The following is a 17,593-nucleotide window of genomic DNA, read 5'->3' on the forward strand; positions in this document are numbered from 1 at the left end:
AGTAGTTTTAACTAATTATTAGCACTAATGCCCGTACAGCTGACAAACCATTCTAGATAAAAATATAATGCAGGAAAACTGGACGGTTTTCTTGTTCCCTGGTATTGACAAAAAAAAACAGGTTTGGTGAATTCTTTGGCAGTATCCTCTCTTAGGAACTTATTCAACAAGACAAAGGTCCCAAAACAACCAGTCACAAATTACCTTTATTGTTTTGAGTGATAAAAAGGTGAAAATATTGGCTGGTATGTGTTGCAACAATATTGCTGGTTGCTCTGACTTATTAAAGAGTTTGTTTATTTGGTAAATTCACTACTGTATGCCATACCCATCTGCCTTTTGATTTTTCAGCCTTACCCCTCAAATTAATGGAATTCTTCCACAGTACAGATATGCTATGTTGTGGCTTCTTGTCTATTTAGATATGGGAATGAATAACTATAGAGATGCTCCTAGTGTCATGGGTTTCTCATTGACTAGACACATTTATGCCATTGTAAATGTCCATATATTTAGTGATACTTAGATGAAGGGTTATATATGTTTGTACTGCATTTGGGGAGCAATTATGCGAACTCTGGTTTAAGACACTGGCCTGTTTTAACCATATCCATAGACATAATTTAAAATTAACATTATAGACATTTGTTCTTTCAAATATCTAGGTCAACAGAAAATGTATCAATGTCTACTACTTGTGTTATACAATTAGCTATAAAAAAGCCTTTAGAAGTTAACTTTGGAGTATTAATATAATATCTACAGGTACAAAGCATATTCACAGTCAAAACATAGTTATGACTGCAAACACCCACTTCAACTGTTCATTGTATACATCAGAATGCATGACTTATTTCAGATTCAGATTGCTGTTGAACAGCTAAGAAGATGCTGTGTTTCAGCTGGATACTTAGTAAAGCAAACAACTACTGTATATCCAAAACCAAACTGGTCACAATTGTAACATGCAAGGCACAAAAGGTCTTTTGTTAATATGCAAAAATATGGCTCCAGTAGTAAAAATGTATATTGTAAAGCTCTGTCCGGCCTCAACAGCAAGATTTTACATTTTAAAGCACTGACCAGCCTCAACAGTAAAATTGTATATTGTAAAGTACTGTTGGCCCCAATAGTAAAATTGTATATTTTAAAGTACGGTCTTAACCTAATTAAACATAGTCCTGTTTTTTCTAGCTTTGCAGGAATTTATAGTGTAAGTTAACTACACAATGTTTATTAAGCATGTGCCAAAGTGTTTATTGTCAAAGATATTATGTCATGATAGAAAGTATCTCCAGCCAGCTAAGGATGTTCTCCAGTTAAATAGGTTTGTTAGTATTGCAGTGAGGCACCAACTGCCTTTACTTACATAGTAACCTACTTAATGAAGCTTCTCAGTTTTTTGTGGTGAATTGGTTCTCTTTCCTGTAAGGGGGTCAACCAATGCATGATTGGTAATCAATCTAATTATACAGCTAGCTAGGCACAACTCCGGTGGCAGCCACTGTAACATCAGACAGGTGGGCCTTCTCGAGACAGTTTCTCAGGCAGCAAGGTCCTTGAGGACATTCTCGGCTTCTGAGCATTACATACAGAAAAAAAAGGGACTAATAATCCCTCACAATTCAGGCAATGGGTTCTGAGCTGGTAGACACTGCTGCTATTTAAGTAAAGGTAGTTAATGTTGCACCAAAATAAAAAAGAATCACCTAACTAGCAGGAGTTTCAGGAACGTTCTGTGTTTGGAACACAGACAGATTTTTTAAATGCCATGAAAATGTATGAGAAATCTTTTCACATGTTATGTGCCACATCCGGATATTTACTTGAAATACTGGGATTATGTGCCCAGAGTGCATAATCCTTTTAGCACATCAAAATTTGTCATGTAGAAGATGCTTAGGTTTTGGCCCTCTTGTAGAACATATAAGCAGAAACCAGTTAGATAAAAATGTTTTACATAACAGGGTGGGTAAAATTGGGGAAACAATTATAAAGAGAACCTTTCTTTAGAATGAAATGTATGGGTTGTTTACAGCATAAGACATATTCTTTCTAGAGAGCCAGAGCTGGCCATATGCTAGAAGAATTTAATTTGAAAACTTTTGCTTCAGGAAAATTAGTTTGATTTACTAATCATTAGTGGGCCTAAATCGATGTTTGATTTCACCTGAAGAGATGAGAAAATTGCATTGCCTTCCATTATGCCTAAATGTGGGCACAAGGGTTTGATGCTGATTTAGTGTAGGAGTAGAAGAAAAACCTGCCTCACTCCAAATGTACAAATGGTCCCTCAGAAGCCTCCTCTCTAAGGCACTCCTGGCCAAGGTAGCACATGTACGTCCACACATACAATGCAGTACTAATAATCTTGCATTGTAGGTGATGACGCTGAGGGACCACCCACAGCCAGGAGTGCCAAGGAGAAGAGAAGAGCACCAAGGCCTACTGGAGTTGGGAACAGTGTAAGTAACAGAGTCTCTTCTTCTACCCTCTAATGCTAACAAGCACATCACCCTGGTAATGTGATTAGGGGGGCACTAAACAATGTGTTTTGATTACTTAAACATTAAGGCCTGGTGTGATAAACTAAGGTTAACATTTTTAGTTCAGCCCCCATTCTCTACTTGACAAGTACTGTATATGCTGAGGCCATTTGTACTGCCTTTTGAGTAAAAATGTGTTACCAACCCATTGCACCGAATAGTGGATGTTCATGTTGGATAAGGGGGCTCCTCAAATTATGATTATTTAGGAATGAATGATTATATGTACCTGTGTAAGGACACTGTCTGGGGACTATTTGTTATGGCTGGAACACTAGTCTTCCTCAAGATGGTTCAAATTCATTATTCTTTATTTTGAAAATTGGTTCACTATTGGGCTATTTATAAAAACAAATATAGAATACAAAATGGGAGCAAAAGCAGCTGCATTGCCCACAATGACCATTTCAGTTTCCCAAAGAACAAAAGATTTATTATTAAGGGCAACAACTCCACTCTTGTACAATTTTTTTTTTTCATTTTATTAGGTAAAGCAAAAACAAAATGATAAAAAAAATATTAAAGATTAAAATTCTTCAAAAAATGTCAAACAAAAGTGGCAGGTGTGGCAAAAGGAAAAGCAATCAGTTTGCTAATCTTTATAACTAGGCCCTACATTGTTAGCCTATTCATGGATAACCTGGACACTGTAGATACTATAAATGTATATCTGGGTAGTTTTACAACTAAAATACTTTTAATTAAAATAAAAAAAGATTTTTCATGTTGATGGATGAGTAAACTAAACATCTTTTGCTAACTATAAATCTAATAATTACAAACTACTTTGTTACATTTTTATTTACGACTTAGGTGTACACTGTCCACTATATTCATAGCCACTAGAAACTACAGACCCATATGAAATTGCAAAGTTTCATAGAAAAGGATTCCTAAAACAGCCCTACTGAAAGTGTCTAAAATAAAAAAAATGTTGTAATCAGCAACCAATCACATTATGTACAACAAAGTGTGCTGTGCATTTTTGGTTCATAAATAACCCTTAGGGCACATTACACTTGTGCATTGTGGCAACACACATGCTCTATGTGCTGTGCCATTCATTGTGAATGACACCTCAAGATCCTGTACAGTAGAGTGCAACGCACAATGCAATGCACATTTTTGTGCACAAATGCTTTGTGGGGCACTGCATTGCAAAAAAAAAAAAGAGTCCTATGTTTTTATCCTTTGTGGTGCCTCGGCATCCCATTCATACTGAATGGTGTATCTTAATGCAATGCACATTAAAGCGTGTTAATGCACTGCAATGAAATGCTAAAGTGTGACTCAACCCTTAGAAAAATACCACTATACAAAACTAAAAGTCCATGTCAGATTTTATATTGTTTTTCTTTAGATATTACTACTTGCTGACTGTATTTTGAATTTTCCCATCAATTTACCAAGAAGGCTGTAGAACATTGATCTATGTGGTTGCTAAATAGAAGTCTGAAAATATTTCTCTAGAAACAAGAAATTTTAATGTTACTTTCCCATGGTTTCTTAATTCAAACAGGTGGGGAAATTGGAAAAAATTTAAATATTTAGTAGGTATACCTATGTGTAGTTTCTGACTTTCTTTGTAGAAAAGAGAAAGGCTGGTCATACAGATTTCCCAGCATGGAGGAAACCACTACAGGTAGTTATAATAGTAACAAAACATTCCAAACGCTTGCTGTTGGTTGTTAAAGTTTGGGAGCCAACATATACACTGCTTGAATGTTGCAATGATGCTCAGTTTGGTTTCTTGCCTTTGAATACAAAATAATACATGTGTTGCCTTACTTATACAGCTCTGGTTTCTGTGTTGTCTCACTTCAGTACCAGCCACCCAACAACACAATAATAAGAATGTAATATTTGCAGAGCGAGATCTGCATAGAGGAAAGCTGATTAGTGAGAATATATAATTACTAGCTATTATGATGGTTTTGTAGCTAAGTTAGTACCAAAGGAGTTAAAGGTACAAAGTGACATGAATACACCACATAAAGAAGTGTGATTTTTATGGATTTGTAATTTGTGCATGCAAAAACATGTTTTGAGAATTTCTTGAAACATGAAAGAGCAAACGATTTCTGAAGATCAATTAAAGGGTTTTTTTTTGGCTTAAAAGCACATCTTTATGTTATTTTAGACTTTAGTGAAGATTTTAACAATTGATAATTTTTGTAATGTGGTAATATTACTGTGAACCACAGATATCTATGGTTGTTGACCATGAAGCCTATTAATGGCAGACTATTATAAGAATATATGGCGATAAAAAGTATCTGTGTTCCCAACAACATTTGCTCACATTTTAAACATGTAATACAAAAACAAAGGCTGGTTTTTGATTTGGATAACATGTAAATACTGGCACTTTTTCTAGCATTTCAATGAACTAGTATTATGTGCTGAAACCCTAAAAATGCTTCAAGAGCACCACATTTTCTGGTAGGTAGTCTATTAATAACTCTAAAAAAGTAACCTATGAACCATAAAATTTGAACATTTTATGGTTTCTTATTAAAGTAATATTTTGAGAAAAGGCATTAAGGCAATAACTATTTCAGGTTTTTTATCCCTTCATAATATTGGTCTTTCCAGTCTTTTCTATATCTTAATTATCTGAGTGAAGGGATGCCTTTAATTTTGATATTGCATATCAAAGTAAAACAGATAAGCTTTAACACAGATTTGACCAGCTAGCCCAGATCTAAAGAAGAACAGTTCAGGTGGGACTTAAGGTTAAAAGATTTTCATGGATATCCATTGGTCTACTCTTAACTTCTTACTCAATGGTAAGGATATCCATGGTATTATAAGTTGAGGGGAGCAATTATCTAATTATACAGCATGCATTTCTTAGATGGGGAATAAGTCAATAATATGATGTAACCTGCAAAATGGAATATTTTGGCTTGCTGTTCAGTAGTCAAATAATTAAGAGATATAGTAGGTTGTTTTGTTATTTTTTCTATGTAATTCAAAGTGCCTATACCAGGTCTAATCTGTATCTGCCTTTGTACATCTGCAGGCTAGATTATAAGAATTTTTGACTCAAGTAGTTGGCTCCCTGGTTACTAATTCCATGTTTTTTTGTTTAATGATGGGAGAGTGATCTAGTGGCTCCTACTCACTAATTTGCCCATGTTAAAATGCTTTTTTATCAAGACCTTGCATTTTAATGTTTTTGGATTAACAGATAATATTAGAAGGATTTCTTGGTTTACTGGGCAGTGTTGGACAAATGTGTCAGGAATCCGATGAGTAAATGGATATGGGCAATATTAGCTATGCCAAAGAACTTCTTTCTGACAGGGTTTATTATAGTGAACACATCTAATAAACGTGACATACAGTATACGTACTGTGCTTTGGAAGTGACTGTCTAGACATGTTTAACTATCTAAGCTGGCGTTCTGCTAAATGATAGATGTACCCTATATTTTCCCTATATTATAGAACTATTGTTTTCTTGACATCTGCATGAACAAATAGATATATGTTTGATAAAAATCCTCTATACATTTCACATAAACTGCTCTAATCACTGTGCCTATTGCAACAACCTTTTTTCTCTCCTTACAGCTGTATACAATGTAAAAATACAAGTCTAGTGGAACAGTTACTGGCAGCTTCAGTAAGAAGTAAGGAATGAATTTTACTATATACAGTATTGTAAAACAACCCCCAAACAAAAAAATTAACCAATAAAACTCATAAAATGCTACACATGCTGCATCAATGCGTAACTAATCCATAATTTCCTTTAAAAAAATCTACTTAAAGATACACAAAACGCATACATATATTTATGCATTCAATATTCCCTGTCTGCTGGAATGTTATAGTTAGTTACACTTATTAGTGCCTAACATGGTTCATTGATTTTGACTGATACACCAAGTTCCCTTTTTTTTAAAGAGACAAAACAAACTGAAACCTTGAACAGGAGAATACAGCTGAAAAATAATAATAATAAAAAAGGAAACAAAGTTAATTTAAAACATATCATTCAATAGCATAAAAAAACAGCAACTTTTTTTTATAATAATAAAACAATCTGCATAACATAAAGAGAATTTAAAAGTGAAATTGCACCAAAACGTCTATCTAGATAAATAAAAATGGAACCAAAATGCCCAAACAAGAAACTACGGAATGCAATGTATCAATGCCCGAGTGTTCGATACTTACTGTTACTATGTAAAATATCTCTCTGAAATTGCAAATTGTTTTTTTTTATTATTATTAACAGATAAAAATAATATATTGTCCACTCTCAAGAGCAGTCCTAACAAAACACTAAAGATATAGATTGGTTCTTTGCTCTAGGGTTTTCCTACAACATACTGTGCAATGGTGCACCCAACAGGCAGATTAGGTCGTTACAACATGTTCTCCTGCTGTTCAAGATTCGTCCACCATATAACTATTTGCAGTTAGTTGATCACAAATCTCAGCATCTCTGATGCACAATGTTTATTACAACAGCTCATGTAACTTGTACAAGCAGTCTAGTTAAGTGCACTAAATCTCAGAATGAAAGAAAAGGACTGCTTCTAGAGCACATATTAAGGTGATCTAGAATCACCCCCACAGCATGGTCCTTGTTCTTGTATACTGGAAAGTAAACACTTAAAGAGTTCAAATATTTCTTGTGGTACGAACATCTGTTTTCCTGTTCTGTATGTGCAGTGATGGAAATTTAATAGGTCCTATAAGCAAGACAGCTGAGTTGTTTTAGGCCAAAATTACTAAATATCACTGCATTTTGAGCAAAATATTCTTGTGTCATTGGCAACGGTTGAATCTTAGATAAAATTGGTTCATAAATATAGATATTTACTGATTATTGTAATTATATTGCTACTGTAGCACTAATGATCAGGAAATTCACCATAACCCTAGAACAACACAATTTTTAGCTTTAATCGTTTCCGATCAAATCAACTCAAATCTGGTCAGTGATTTCCTTTTCCTTGTCTTCTGTAATGCCATTGGTGGAAGCAGGGGGCACTTATAGAGACAGGTAAACAGTACAGAATAAAAGCTGGGTTGGTAGACAAAGGATATCTTCAAAATTCATATTCTTTAAAAATATCATTTAAAAAGAGAACTTTAGACAAAATATAACTGAAAATAATCTATAATGAACTCTAGTGTATGTAACTAGTTACCTGTTTCTACATTACTATGTGTGGATCCAGAGTTTGGAATAGAAAGCTTCTCCAGGATTTTTGGACCTGTAGCAAAATCTGAATCCTATCTACAAGACTATTTTACTACTGTGTGCAGTAGATTTGACAATACATACATTGCAAGTCAATACAAAAGTGTATGATTGCGCTCATAAAATGATTTAATTTCAAACCTGCAGGTGCTGGAATGGACCAGCTGAATGTGCCCAAGTTGATTGATCGATCAACTTGGATACAACCAGCCTGCCAGATTTTCCATACGATAATCGCTAGTGGCTGTTGTAGCCGCTAGCAATAATCACTGGGTTCTCCTGGCAGGGAAAGAAATTTGCTCCGTCAATGGCAGGCATTATATCCTATAGTAATTTGTAGCATGACTGAAGTTCTCTTTTAAGTGATCATCCTATTTTGCAGGGCCTCTTTTGTAGAGCAACTCTAAAAATTGGAAATCATTAAACTGTTGAAGATAATCCACCAAATATCGCAGCTATATCAAAATCAGAAGGCCCAGTCAAATAATGAAAAATGCACCTGTGCCTAGTTTATAGACATTATAGTGTTTGCATATTATTAACAAGCAGTAAAAGCCTAAAACAATCCCTCATCTCTCTAGCTGCATGTTCTGTGAAGTAATTCATCCTCACAGATCCTCAAAGATGAAAACAAAGACTCTTAAGTCAGGTTTTGGTTGGTTTCTACAAGCTTAAAAATACCTGCTGTGTGTTTACATTACAGCACTTGTAGACTGCCATGGAAACTAAAGAGAAAGAAGGTCTGATATGTCTTTGTGAACTGTGATGATGGATTTCTCTACAATGCTTAAAGATGCAGAGATAAATTAGGGCTTGTTTTAAAGTGCTTTTATTGCTTATTTAGAATATGTAAATACTTAGACTTGGCAGAGATACACCTTAAGCTTTACATAAGAAAATACAGCTATATTTCATGAAGCCCCCACATTCTTCTGGGTGGGTCTGATGTTGTGTTGTTCAACTTTCCCTCTCTCTGTCAGTCTGCCTATCAAAGGCTGTATCTTATAGCTGCAATATGTTGTTACCTCTAAGTTAAAACTAGTTCATATGCAGTAAATTAAACCATTATACTTCAACATGAATCATTTACTTGGAGAAAAAAGTTGTGTACTGCACAATGCCCTTTGTAGATGACACCACAGAACATTTATTTAATAACAATGATGATGGGGAAAATGCAATAACCCACAGCAACCAATCAGAGCCACAACTGACCTGAATAATGTCTGACATTATAGGTTATCATACTTTGCAAATCATCACTGCCTTGTGCACTGATACTTTAAACAAGCCTGTATGTGCTTTGTACCCTGTAACACACGATACACACATACTGTATATTTCCAACACAGAAAGAAGTAAGAATCCCTTAAGAGCACTTCACATTAGTTATAGGTTTTAAAATGTTTCTATAATCTTCCAAACCTACCCTAACGTAAGATCCTGATGTAAAACTACAGAGTGGTACAAAGCTGTAGTTTCCTGAAAACCAGAAAAATGAAAATTGTGGCTTTATAGATCCTGCTACAAAACCGTATTGCAGTTTACTGTTTCTTATATGTATAGATTTATATATTTATAGATATTATATAGAAATACACAAACACACTCAAAAACCCAAAGTGCAATACCCGATTAGTAGTGAAGCTGATAGTTTTATGCATAAAAAACATTTGATACAGATGTAGTCAGACTTCTGCTCCTCTTCATGAACTCAAATACTGATGCAGGCCTTGTCCCACAATGCCCCACTTACCATGGCAAGTTAGTCTGGCTGCATCAGTATGCAGGCATACCATATAGTGAACAAGTACCACCTTCCTAGACACATCTGAATAAATTGGTGAGCAAGCAGCACTATGTGACAGACAAATGTACTAATGAGATTTCGGTCAAATAATAAAGGATGTGTTTAACAAAATGGTGCAATTAAAATGAGAACCTATGAATTACACAGGCTCACGTAGCAAATGTTTAATTATCAAACCCTTGAGTAAGTGAGCTACAATGGAAATTGCCATTTCAGTGGTTTAAAGGTTGCCAGTACTTTGACACATTTTTAGGTGATTTTCAAGTCTTACAATTATTTGAATCAGTTTACTACAATGACGACAACTGGTGCGTGAAGTTATAATTACTTATGTCTACTGTGAAGATCTGCCATTGTGACCTTATCTCAATGACCTTCTACCCCTTTTGCTGCTGTGCCTGATGGTGTATCAGAAACAGCCAAACTGATAGCTCTGTCAAATTAACAGCAATAGGGGAAGATTGATGGTGGAGGTTTACACAAGTGGGCCTATAACTATATAAATTGACAGAAGAAGTGCCCTATTCATCCTCCACACCAAACTAAGTCAATATTTTTGGGTGAAGCTTTGGTTTAATTTTCATAAGCTAAGGCTGAACTTCAGGCAAATACAAAATACACAAATAAATGCGGCTAGATAGTTGTTTAAAATATTGCATACACTTCTTTTTATCAAACTAATGGCAGTTCCTTGTACTGTCATTGACTTGGCATCAGCCACTTGCAATCTCCAATACAGCAGACAGGGAATGGTTAGGGCAAGACTGGGAGCCAGTTAGGTAAGCTGCATGCAAATAATCTGACAAGAAACATGCAAATAGGAGAAAAGAGCAGAGCGAGCAAAGAGATAACCTAATCAGTCTGCTACTACTCCTTCACTGTCCAGTCAGCAGGCTAGGGGTGAAGAGAGGGCACCAATGTATCCATTCCATAGACTAGAACTGTAATAGAGAAAATGGTGTTGTCTGCCCAGCTGTGATGTGTGGTAGGGATGTGAAAAATCTGGACAAAGATGGATGGATGGACAAAGACATAAATCCTTTGATAGGTAAAAAACTGTTTACATATATATACTTTATCTGTGTATTTAGTTATATGCCAAGAGTTCAGCTTTAAACATTTTTACTGATGCCATTTCTAAGGTACATTGAATAGTAAAAATGATAGCATGTAGACATAGCTGCCAAGCATTCAATTATAATCATGTACAAGCACTTCAGTGGTGTCAGCAAACAGGTATACATTTTGTGACAGCCTGTTAACTTTCTGAATAATGGCAACCATAGTGGCTTGACCGCAGGTAGTGCTGCTTTCTCAGGCACTTATCAACAGTGACTCGGTAAGAGGCTCTTTAATTTTATGACCTGATACGAAGAAAGAAAGTGCACTGAATCCATCCCAGACTGAAATGAATAGAATGCTCATTGTAGAGTTTACAATACAGCCCTTGAGCATTACGCACAAGTATAATCAAAGAAAATACTAAAACTTATACTGATACTTAAAATAGCCACAAAGCTGAACAACACCATTCACACAAGCATATATGTGTGTGTGCGTGTGTGTGCATGTGTTTGTTTTGCGCACGTGTGTATATGTGTGTACATATTTGACATGGCTAGGAATAATATATACATTGAAATTATAAAAAAAAAAAAGCTACCGCAACAAAACCAGAATTACCACAGCACTATATGGGCACCACGTTCCAAGACTTCGCATTATGCCCATTACCAAATAAAATTTTGAGTGCAAAGAAAAAATAAAAGGAAAATTGAGAGTAGAACCTCACAAAGGATAAGGCTGCAATAAGAATGTGACTTCATTGTACTCTTATAACCTAAAAACCAATCCCTGAGAGAGGGGAGTATTGAAGAGGAGGTGAGATTCAACATTGTTGAACTGTAAGCTGTAGATAAATGCTTTTGTTGTGCAAGTTTTTTTTTCGTGTCCTGAGGTGAAGAAAGTAGTTTATTTGCTAGTTGTCCTTTTGGAAGTAAATTTTATCTTTTGATGAACTGGAGACAAACATGATGTATAGCAATTGAGGAATATGACTTCGAGAGACAGGTTTAGGAGATTTTCCAAATACACAAGAGATGAACTTATGGAGGTCTGATCCAGGACAGACAGACTTGTATAGTTAAGTGACATTTAGTGTAGGGGATATGCGTATATGTATTTTGTATACAAAAGCAGAAGATTTCATGACATCTGGAGGTAGAAAACGGAGGAAGTACTGAATTCTGAATCCAAGACAGAATCACCTGTAAAATTTTGGAGATCCAAAATAGATTTGTTAAGAGAATTCTGGAAATCCAAGAGAAAGGCAGCCAGGAAAGTAGAAAGGACGTGTTCCTTATATTGGTAACTGGTATTTGTTCTGTTAGTTTAAAATAAGTTGTCTTAAACCACTTACAAATCAAAAACATAAAATAAAAAAAAAAAGTTAAATGTAGGTAAGAAAAAGTTAATTTCCCAAAGTATTCCACATTAGCAGAGGAAAAGTGCTAATGTCCAGTGCAAGTAGACTTAAGGGGAGCTTGCTGGGCTGATAGCAGGACTAGATGCATCGGAGCGGCTGTAGTCGCTGACAGATCCATTCCTAGAGCTGGCACCCCCTCGCCCTTTAAGCATGCTGGGCTGGAAATTGGCATGGCGGCGGGCATGCTTGGTCAGGTGGTCACTGCGCATAAAGCGCTTTTCACAAATTGGACAGCAGAATTTCTTCTCTCCGGTATGAGTGCGGTAGTGTCTAGCAAGCTCGTCTGACCTAGCAAACTTCTTGTTGCACTCTTCCCAACTGCATTCGAAAGGCCTCTCACCTGTGAATAACAAACAGAAAAATGTTAATGGAGACAATTATTCATGTTTCTGGCTTTGACAGATGGGTTCAGAAAGATATATATCAAGTAGAGTGACAGCAATGTACAGGGCCGTAATTTGTAAAACACACTAGCATGCAAATGTGCAATCTATTATTTTAAAAGCCTTAATTTTTTCTGTAATTTGAACCACAATTATAAATAATGAATACAATAAGCTATCCCGAACATAAAAAACCTCTGTTTTCCCAAAATATTTCTGCATTTGCTTTATTCTGTTATATTTTTAAGTGTTCTTAAGTTCAGCCAGAAGCAAACGTTAGCCAGTTTAGCGTAGAATGATATTATTACAAAAAAAAAAAAGATACATTTTCCTTTTTTGGGCTTTTGAATAATGAGATACACATTCCATACTTGTATATTAAATAAGGCCCCTTTCACATTGCCCAACTTCGGTTTCCCCACAGCGTAGGTGCAGGGCAGTGTACCCACAGTTTTCGTGTGGGTTGCCAGCACTTTCACATAGACTTCTATCAGATCGGGCATGTTTAGTGCGTTTTCTGAAAGTCCACTTAAGATGCAGCATTCAAGACTTTGGTGCACTTTCAAGAAATGTACCAAAAACTCCTGATCTAATACAAGTCTATGGGAGAATGTAGGTAACCTGCATGAAAAGCTTGGGTACACTGAGCTGCACCCACACTGTGGGGAAACCAGGGGAGGGCAGTCTGAAAGTAAATATTGATTTTCAAGCCTGGATATTTTACCAGAACACACAGGCCTGGGTTTACTTTGACAGGACTCCCAGGGGCAAACATACAAATCCTGTGCTAGACTGTAGCTTTCCTAAAGTTGGGTATTTCTGAGATCATGTTACTCCCATCTACTATTTACTGTTAGTGACATTTTAGGTTCCCTAGGCCTACTGCCCACTGGCACAAGAGGAACAGACAGCTGTAACACAACCTGATTTCCAATGATTTGCTAAGACGCCATCAGGGCATAATCTGATAAAACATTCCAAAGTGCCAGGTCCAAGGAGGGTGGAGTAGCACAATAAATAGACCTAAATACAACAGTTTTGGCACTTGAACACCTAAAAACCCAAGAATGGGCTTAAAAAATAACAACAAGGTTATGTGGTACAAGTGAGCATTCCCTTAAAAATAACAAATCATAGATGTTTATGGTATGTAAGACACAATGTATTTAGCTGTTGCTATCAGGAAGGTATTTAAATAATTCTATTGGTCCTTCTCTTATATAACATAGCCAACACTTCATGATTTATGCTAAATGTGGATACTGCTTAAAGTAATACTAAAGATAAAGTTTTTTTTTTTAATAACAAACGTCATACCTGCTCTTTGCTATGGTTTGGCACAGAGCAACCCCAAACCTCCTCTTCTCAGGTCCCCCACTGACGCATCTGGCCCCTCTTTCCCCGCCAAGTGCCTCGTACCTCATGCGTGCTCGCTCCCAAGCCTCACTCTGTGTGTTTATAGCTATGCAGTAATTGCATGTAAAAAAATCAGACAGGTTGGTTGTACTGAATATGATCGATGGATCGACTTCAGTACAACCAGCCTGCCCACAGATGGATCAAATCTTGGCCGGATCAGCAAGGACCAGCTGAGATTCGATCCATCTATGGCCAGCTTAAGAGTTATGAGCAGCAATAAAAAATCTGACTGAACGTTTTACCCCTCTGCGCTTTAAGACTGAAGTTAGTTCCACATTAAACACTCACATATTTTGCTAACAGCCATTATTTATAAAAGTTAGAATTTCCCTCGGTAAAAATATCTGAATAGTTTAAAATAATTTTGTCATCTCAGACATATTTTTAGAAATCGTCAAAATTACAAGTGAGTGCACCTTTGGCAAACATTCTGATTTTGCTGACTGCACATTTTTCAATCTCTGTTCCTTATGACGTTGATTAAGCCCTCAATTATAAAACCTAAGCAAACACTTGATACAGTCTTGGGTAACAGCTATCCGGTTCTTTTTAGTTATATAGTACATGTAAACAAGGGTGAAATGCCAGGAAAGCAGAGTTTGTGGCATGGAAGAAACACACCAGATGTTCCGCATGCACACTACCTGTTTGACATTCTGTAGTGTCAAACACCACTTCTGCCTCTACAGAAGGATGTGGTTTCAGTTTATCAGAACTGCTTTTCTTTATTTCCCCACTTCAACAAATGTAACTGTAACTGGTTGAGTTTAAAAGTGCAGAAACATCATGGGCGCCATGGGGGACATGTCACATTTCTTCTGTGCACATGAAGCTAAAACTTGTTTTGGCCTTGAATTTTTTTGCAAATATTTTAGGCCAGATGGGTCTGAAGTGGACCTTTTCTCTGTTAATCTATGGCTCCTTGCTTTTGCAGTGGGTGTCCTCCTTGGTTCCCCCTTTCTGGGTCTGCTGCCCCACACTGCATGACATTGAAAACTCCTGTTTTTGCTATGTATCTTGCTATAAATTATGGACTTTGTATGCTCTGCACATCTGTCTATTATTCTTTAATAAAAAAAATAGCGCACACATACATCAGTAGTAAAATAAAAGGGATGTTAACATTGCTGGCCACTTTCTAAAAACACTCAGTTTCTGGTTGTTTCTGTTTCATTTACTGACCAAGAACAAGTATGTAAATTAGAAGTCAGAACTCCTGAGCTACATACTTTAAATTAAAAGTTGCCCAGTATTTCAGTTATGTTCTCTTGGGGAGTCTAGCTCCACTAAATGTCCTCCAGACACAAAATATAATGGAGCTCCTGTCTGTCAATGAGCATAAAGTCAATTGTACTTTAAAACTGAAAGGTTGCATAAAACCAAATGGTATGCCTGGTTCCCACTTCTCCCACAGGGTCGGTGCTGGCAACCTTGCCCCTCCCCCGTGACTTCAGGACTGATTGGAATTACAAGTGTGTTTGGCTGAACAACTTGTTACAGTACAACAGCCTGGCAGGGAAGCCCACCTAACCAGAAACTTACAGTCAAAGGAGTGAAGAGTGAGCAGAGTTTAAGCCTGAACTGTCAGTGCCTGTAAGGAAGGCAGAATGCAACCAGGATGGTCCAACTCAAAGGGGAGCTCTCTGGTGTTGCATATGAAGACCCTGAGCTTTCCGTACTCCTCCGGAACCTCTTTGTGCCCCAAATGCTGTCTCTGACAGACAAGTAAGCTCTCCATACACTAGCCACGTTGCCAAAGCACACTAAAACCTGGGGCAAAGACTTAAGAAGACTCTGTGTGACCCAAAAAGACGTCAGGGTTACCTGGATGCAGCACAGCCATCTCGAACACTACTCCAGGGAACCAAGAGAATCATAGAGAAACTCAGTTTCTCTTAACTTACACCTCCAGCTGCACTGCCACTCAAGATGAGAGTCATCTACAGTAGGGAAACTAGACTGCACCTGCATACAAGTGGTCAAAGTGCTCAACTTGTCACACCAAAACCCACTACTAACATGGACAGTCTCTAGCAGGGAGAATCTTCCTCCAAGACAAGTCACATAGTTCACTGGCTAGCTTCTTCCAGATCCACCTACATATACATCACAGGGATTCTCAGTCCCAAGTTATCCAGGCAGGGCCTATAGGTGAAAAACATGAAAATCACGTATAACTTTTCTTAGGACATTGAAGACAGTGGGCATTCCACACTATACACACAAGAGTCACTTCAGTGCAAAGCTTTCTCTTCATTCCACATCCCAAACACAAGAGTGTCCCATATGTTTAATCTGAAGAAACCTAAATCTAACTCTACAGTTGTTTCAACATGGAACAAAGAGTTTTTCCATCAGAGTGGTTTACCAAGGCTTTTCCAAAAAACAAATTATTTCCTTCTTTGTTCAGGTAATTTAGGGTACTCAATCTCCTCTGAGAGATTACTCTCAACCTCTTTTCCTTTAAAAGCTCTAGAAATCCACTGGCCTCTACCCCTAACTAGGGTACTCATAAGCAGTGACTCAGTCCTTGTTTCTAACCCCTTCACAGGGATTCATTTCCACTCACTTTATGGGTCAACCTCTCCTGCCTTTACTCCAGCACTTTTTTAAGCTAAACCCACAGGCCTAAAATGACAGGGCCGCTACCTAGTAAGGAAAAAGCAGGACCTTTCCTTAAAGAACCCCAACACCTCTCTATAAGCACATTCATAGTACTACAGGAATGCTGTGATGGTGAAGTGCCTGACCAATGTCAGGCCAGAGGAAGGTATATCTGATTAAACAACTAATTTTCATAGGAGAGCTTTGGGGGAAGGGAGCTTTATGCTCAAAAGTGAACTGCTCTCTAAGCAGGTGTGGCTCTCAGCAGACCATATGTGACCCCCTGGGGAATTATTCTACTCGGTTTATCTTTCTCTTTCATTTGAGTCTGACATGGCTGGGCAAGTGTCAGACAAAAGATTTTCATGCCTGTGGTCTTGCCAGATAAGAGGATCTTCTGTCACATAATGCTTTATATCTGACAGGATAAGAGTATTGCCCTATACAGACATGATGCAGTGATTATCAGCTCCATGAGGATTCTGTATCCTGATATTTTAAATAAAAGAAAAATAATTGGAACCTTTTAAAAAAAAAAAAATAGCAATTGGCCCAAAAAAAACCTGCCATTATTTAAATGCATCTAGTCCTATAAAGGAAAAAAATGATAACAGACACGAGTATGGTTAATGAGAGAATTTACAAACTGGATATTATTGCTTGAAATAAATCACAAATCCAATTTCTATTTTCTAGTCCACTGTGTCTATGAACAAGACTCACTCACCATATTGTACTCCCCAGACTGATTGTCCTCCCTCCACCAAGTACAATGCATACAAATGACACATTATGCTAGATTCAGAATACAGCCTATGTCCTAGGGACAAAGCCAGAGGCAGCTATAACAATAAGAAAACACACGCGGAAGGCCCTCACAGAACTAAATGACGGCTGCTAGCAATAAAACTTTGGCAATGTGACTAATTAAAAAATAATGAGCACTTTTGATGACTAGAGCTTTCAGCTGTTTCTCTAATCAGCTGCAGTATCCATAATGAGGTCATGAGATGTTTCTGTATTACTGGAGACTTCATCAGCCAGGTGACATAATGATGTCATAACTGCAAACAGCAATTTCATTCTTGGATGAGTAAATGGCAGCAACACTAAGCCGATAGC

General features: G+C 37.0%; 1 protein-coding gene across 2 annotated transcripts in view; it reads right to left on the minus strand.

Moving 5' to 3' along the window:
* KLF13 (KLF transcription factor 13) overlaps nucleotides 1-17,593 on the minus strand; it is a 127,197-nt gene that overhangs the window by 17,846 nt on the left and 91,758 nt on the right. For both annotated transcript variants that reach the window (XM_089652437.1, XM_089652436.1), the window contains one exon: nucleotides 1-12,405. This exon is cut by the window's left edge and continues 17,846 nt beyond it. In XM_089652437.1, coding sequence (XP_089508563.1) covers nucleotides 12,113-12,405 — 293 coding nt within the window. In that variant the 3' untranslated portion in view covers nucleotides 1-12,112. The remainder of the gene's footprint in view (nucleotides 12,406-17,593) is intronic.

Source organism: Staurois parvus, unplaced genomic scaffold (assembly GCF_062004578.1).
Source record: "Staurois parvus isolate SC_StPar_1 unplaced genomic scaffold, SC_StPar_1.0 ptg000682l, whole genome shotgun sequence".
Lineage (NCBI taxonomy): Eukaryota > Metazoa > Chordata > Amphibia > Anura > Ranidae > Staurois > Staurois parvus.